The following is a 6,058-nucleotide window of genomic DNA, read 5'->3' as shown; positions in this document are numbered from 1 at the left end:
AAAGAAAGAAAGAAAGAAAGAAAGAAAGAAAGAAAGAAAGAAAGAAAGAAAGAAGGAAAGAAAGAAGGAAAGAAGGAAAGAAAGAAGGAAAAAAGAAAAAGAAGCCTCAAGGGAGATTTCCCTGGGAAAAGTCAAAGGTAGGTTGGGGCAGAGCCCTTTACCCAGCGTTGGGTCAATCTCTGCCCGAAAGCAGGTGAAAGGGAAAACAAGGGCAGGTCGAGAAAGGCTGACTTCCCCTTCAGAGTCCCAGACCAGAGAAGGGTTTGTGGCTTGTGTTGAGCTTGCAGAGCCAAGGGACGCTCATCTGCTGCTACATCTCCCCGGTGCCCCGGTGAGGTAGATGCAGCCTCTCCTTGTCCCTTTCTTTCCTTTTTCCCTGCTTGAGGAGTCTGAGCTCAGGGAGCTGAAATGGCATACTCCCCACATTCCGCACACAGCAGCCAGAAGGCCTTCAAAAGGCAAATCAGTCGCTCACTTCAGTAGTCCAAAATCCTGACTGTGGTCAGCAGGCCTCTCCTAGCCTCATCTCCCCCCCCTCTCCCCCAGGCCTACTGACTTCTTCGGCCTTCTGGAGGGGACCAAGCCCTTCCTGCCTCAGAGCCTTGCCCCATGCCTCCCTCCCCTCATCCTCTGGTCTCAGGTGCAGCCCTTCATCTGGGGCTTTCCTGACTTCTGCACCACCGCTCATCCTCTGGGTCAGAATCTTCCCACCTTTGGGGGGACTTGCTTATTTATTTACTATCAAGGCTTCAAGTTCTGGGAGGGTGGGATCCCAAACCCAGTACCTGGCCCTAGGCACTCAATCAATCATTACGGGGGGGGGTGGGGTGGAGGCGGAAAGGAAGGAAGGGAGCAGTACAGAGTCCTGCAAAGTACCTCTTTCAGAGGAGGTACCTGGGACTTCATTCCTACCTGGCACTCATTTTGTGTGAGATCTGTCTGAGTTTTTGAAGACTCTGACATATCACGCCCAGTGTGTGGCAGTGCGGTGGGGACCGCAGGACCTACCTGTAGAGAACAGGGTTTTCTGTGACCCAGTCATTGGGTAGGCTGTGTGCCCACTTCTGCTGCCGGGCAGACATCATCTCTCCTTCAGGAATATCCGTCTTCTTCATCAAGGGCTTCCTGCCATTCTTGGGGGTCATAGACCTGTCCAAGGCACGCTTCCTGGAGGCTACCAGAGAGCGGACCAGCTGTGCCTGAATCCACAAAAGATCCCAGTGGGGGGTCAGAGCTGCAGGCTCCCCAGCACCCTGGCCTGACCCTGCAGTCTTATAAGGTCACGGGGGAACTTGCCAGCAGGAAGGCACATTGCAGGGAGGCCTTAAACCCCAGGGTATGAACCATGCACTCCCGCAAAACATTCAGCCATCTAGAAACATACCTCTTAAGAAATTTTGATGAGGGCCAAGATGCTTATCCCAGCATCTTTTGTAATCACAAGGAATTAGAAAAATGGGCCTGTCCAATTATAGAGGACTGGTTGAGTAAACTTGGTATGTCCCTTCAATGGAATGTTAGGCATTTATTGAGAATGAGACTTACAAAGGATTTTTTTTTTTTTTTAAGATTTTATCCATTTACGGGGCGCCTGAGTGGCTCAGTAGGTTAAGCGACTGCCTTCAGCTCAGGTCATGATCCTGGAGTCCCTGGATCGAGTCCCGCATCGGGCTCCCTGCTCGGTGAGGAGCCTGCTTCTCCTTCTAACCCTCCCCCCTCTCGTGTACTCTCTCTCTCTCATTCTCGCTCTCTCAAATAAATAAATAAATCTTAAAAAAAAAAAAAAGATTTTATCCATTTACTTGACACAGAGAGACACAGCAAGAGAGGCAACACAAGCAGGGGGAGAGGGAGAAGCAGGCTTCCCGCGGAGCAGGGAGCCTGATGTGGGGCTCGATCCCACGACCCTGGGACCATGACCTGAGCTGAAGGCAGATGCTTAACGACTGAGCCACCCAGGCGCCCCGACTTACAAAGGATTTTTTATGACACAGGGAAACGCTTATGATAGACCATAAACATATCAATAAAAAGCATAAATTAAAAATTATAACCAAAATTATACAATAGGATCTCAAAATTTTAAACTCATAGAAAAATGACCCGGAGAAAGTGTGCTAACTGTTAAGAATGGTGTGTTGCTTCCAGGCAGCTGGATCATGTGAGTCATTTGTTTCTTTGGTTTCCTTATACTTGTATAATTTCCAAGCCTTCTACAGAGAGCATTATTCAGAGCTCAAAGTAGGAATGAAAATCCCTTTTAAATAAGCAGTACAGTAAGATATTGTTCTTGTCTGTGTTTTTTATAGACATCAAGGCAATTCCAGCAACCTATATGGTTGTCAAGAGGGTATTACTTTAATACATGATGGGAAGTCCGAGATTAACAACTAGGCAGTACATGAATGTCCCTTGACATGGGGAAGGTCCGTGTGATACCATTAACAGGGAAAAAGCAGGTTTCAAGACACTGGTATAGAATCAAGCCCATTTTTAAATTGAAAAAATTAGAAATCCTTTTGTGCATAGAAAAAGGTCCCAAGACATCCATTGGTTAATTCTGGCTATTTCTGAATAATTTAAGTTTGAATTAAATTTAATTAAGTTAAAATTTTAATGTAAATTTTTTAATTTTTAAGAATAGACATTCCAATTTTGTATTCCTATGTTTTAAGAACCAATAAGAATTATTTTTAAAATCGAAGGAATTTCAAAGCCTTATTTCATTGGATTTCCAGGCAAAAAAGCCTTCAGAGAGAGGGAAGTTTGGGGAGGAGAGGGAAGGGGGTGACAGAGGGACAGACCTACCTCAGCCTCAAAGATCTGCTGGTAGAGTTTCCCGCTGGGAACCTGGGTCACCTTCCCCACTGAGGACATCTTGGCTTGACCGCCGGCTGAACGACCCTGTTGGGAATTCATTGTCCAGGAATCCTGTCTGGGGTTTGGTCTCCATTCCGACCGAGGTTGAGAAACTGATGCCTGCACCCCCAGGCCAAGTCCTCCGCCTAGGACAAGGCCCAGCCAGGCAACGCCCACCCCCACCCCCACCCTACTGCTCTGAGAGAAAGCATGGGGCTCATCTCAGGCATCAGGGTTTTCATTTTAAACAAAAAAGAGGAGAGGGGCAAAGAAGCAAAAAGGAAACAAACCTCAGGCAAGAATAGAACTCACAGAGAAGGCTGGCTCTTCCAGCCAAGCAGGGTGCAAATCCAAAAGGGACTTGAGGGGGTAAAGAATAATAATAAATGGTTATTGTTTTGTGTTTCACCCTCCCAAGCTCTCCTGGGAAAGTCAACGTGCCCAAGGTGTCAGTTCAGATTTCAAGCTGGCCTTGAACCCCCAACCTGGAGCTGAACATGGTTCAGGGACCCCTGACTACCCCCTCCGCTACTCCCCGTCACGAGTGGACAGAGAGGGGGTAGTGGAGGGAGGGAGCAGGCTGACTCTGGCCATGCTAATTAGGCACCTACTGTATGCTGAGAAGACGCAGCAGGCTCCTCTCGTGCCACCAGCCCCGCCAGCCTACAGAGGAGAGGGTGGTGGGGGCAGTCCCCGGCCCTCCCCTCTAAGCCCGGGCGATGGAGGTAGGCCCGGCGCCCCACCTGCAAGAAGGCACCACCACTCAAGTCAGCCAGGGCCCTTCCAGGCTCCACTGCAACGGGACGCGCTTGGTCTCCAGGGCAACGCAGAGGGGCGGGAGCCCCGCTAGCCCCGCCCTCACTTCCTTTCGGAGGTGGGAGGAGATAGCCCGTAGCAACCGGAGCGCCCCACCCGCAGCCGTGAAACTGTTAGGAACCCATTCCCTCCCTGCCAGTGCAAGGGGGCGCCTCAGGGCTGTCAGGGGCGTCCAGAGCAGCGCACTAATTGTTCTGAAAACTGAAGGAGACAGATATAACTCCGAGCCATGGTAGTCAAGAAAATCCATCCCCTCTTCTTTGCTTGGTTAAAACCAACCTCTGCGGGCAATATCAACACAGTGCTTGGCTCTAAGTAGGAAGTTGAACGCGTCTCTAAAGACCATCTCTTTCTCAGATTACATGGTTGAAGGGCTCCGAATTCAGGCCTCAGGCTTGTATGGAATTATGATGAAAAGACTATTTTCTAGGACTCTGAGTTCCATTCATCCTCCCCACCACTGCCACATAACCCTCCTAAAATATCACTCAGACCTGCCCTCTCTCCGGCTCAGAAGTACCCCCCGCCCCCAGCCACTTCCCCGCCAACTCTGCCGCCTCTGCCAAACCCAACTCACAGTCCTAGATGACCACAGAGGCCCCCACGTCTGGTTCCCACCTTGCCCCTCCCTGCTTCAGCAAGCTCTCCACTCTTCCTGCCTATGCCCCCTGCCCCCTCAGCCTGCTCCTCTTTCTTCACACCTCCCAGAGCCTTCCAGCCTTCCACTACCAGGGACAAGTGTCCCAGCCACTCACGTTCCTCACCCCCTGTCCACTCTCCTCTTTCTGGGTGGGCTTGTACGTTGGTTTACCGGCAAAGACGGGAGTGCAGAACATCCAGAGTAGGTGTTTCCTGAAGGACAGGTATGTCTCACTAATTTTGATTCAGCTTCACTTGCCCCTCACACAGTGTCTTGCACGTGATTCAGACACAGTGAATGCTCCCTGGGTAAATGCACGACTACCTAGAATGTCCTGGTCTGACCCTCCTAGAGTTTGTCTCTTTCCCACACAGCCAGCCAGAGTCCCGCGTGGCCAGACCTGACACTGAGGTTATCACTGAACCTGACTTGAGGGTTTCCTATACTTTGTGAGGTACCCAACTCCCCAGAAAATCCCTCCCCTCGGCAGAGATCTCTGTTCCAGTTGCTAGTAAATGCACCCTTGGACAACTTCCTACAACTTCCTACAACAGGAAAACAGTGTTTTCCCTGTCCAGATGTTGTCTAGATTCTAGTTTCTGGCACATCTATAATCTGGGGGTTCTTTATTTGTTTACATATATGGATATAAATATGTAGGCATGGATATATCACGTACAGTGTTTTGTTCTGACACACTTATTGTAGAAAATAGAAAAATATTCCAGGGAGAATGTAAAAATAACCCATAGTCTTACCACTGAGAATTTACCTCCCTTAACTCCTGAGTCTGGGCCTTTGGGTTTGAGTTTGGATTAAACATGGGAATTTGTGTTTGGCTTTTGGATGCCATTTGCATTGCCCTTCCAACTCTGCAATGTGATATCCAGAAGATTAACCAGCCAGAGGTCACCTGGTTAGTCCCTGTCCCATGTTAGAGGTGGGCAGGAGGCGAGAGACAGGGAATGGTCCTTAGTGGAGCCAAGTCTTTGGACTCTATTTCTATACCTTACCATCATATCTTCCTCCTCAGTCTTCACCTTGAAAATATCTTTCTTTTTTTTTAAGATTTTACTTTTAAACAATCTCTATACCCAACATGGGGCTCAAACTCACAACCCTGAGATCAAGAGTCACACGCTCTACTGACTGATTCAGCCATGCACACCAAAAATGTCTCTTGAGTAGAGTCTCATCTTTTCTTTCCTCTTCCACTGGTCATTGTCCATCTTCTCCACAGTCCACAGAATGAAGACCAACAAGGACCAACAAGAGCAAATATTTATTGAGAGGATTTAATTCCCTTAATAACTATACTCAGGGTAGCATAATAAGCCTATTTTACAGATGAAGAAACTGAAGCTCAGAGAGTGAATAACTTGGCCAAAATCTCCAAGATAGGAAGTGGCTAGACCCAGGATATGAATAGAGGTCATGTAATTCCAGAGTCTTGAATGAAATGCTATGCCACCTGGCCTTGGTACTAACCAGAAAAAAATTCTGGATCAAACTGATTGGATTTGCATGTGGAAGCATAGCATACATACCAAAAAGTATAAGGGTATACAGTTTAATAAATTACCCAAAAGAACACACCTGGCAACCAGTACCCCCAAGAAATAGAACATTACCAACTCTCCAGGAGCCCCTTCATCTACCCATCCCAAGTCACTGCCCTCTCTTCCCCAAGGATAACAAATATTCTAACTTCTGAATTAGTTTTGCTTGTTTCTGAACTTCATT

General features: G+C 48.2%; 1 protein-coding gene across 1 annotated transcript in view; it reads right to left on the bottom strand.

The window, feature by feature from the left end:
- Nucleotides 1-3,158, bottom strand: part of CCDC180 (coiled-coil domain containing 180) — a 61,274-nt gene extending 58,116 nt beyond the window's left edge. The window contains 3 exon segments of the mRNA XM_044920601.1: nt 1,009-1,199; nt 2,809-2,904; nt 3,150-3,158. Of these exon segments, the coding sequence (XP_044776536.1) occupies nt 1,009-1,199; nt 2,809-2,877 (260 nt within the window). The 5' untranslated portion in view covers nt 2,878-2,904; nt 3,150-3,158.
- Between the last annotated feature and the right edge of the window lie 2,900 nt (nt 3,159-6,058).

This window comes from Neomonachus schauinslandi, chromosome 13, assembly GCF_002201575.2.
Source record: "Neomonachus schauinslandi chromosome 13, ASM220157v2, whole genome shotgun sequence".
NCBI classification, from domain to species: Eukaryota; Metazoa; Chordata; class Mammalia; order Carnivora; family Phocidae; genus Neomonachus; species Neomonachus schauinslandi.
This window is presented reverse-complemented; position numbering and strand designations above follow the sequence as displayed.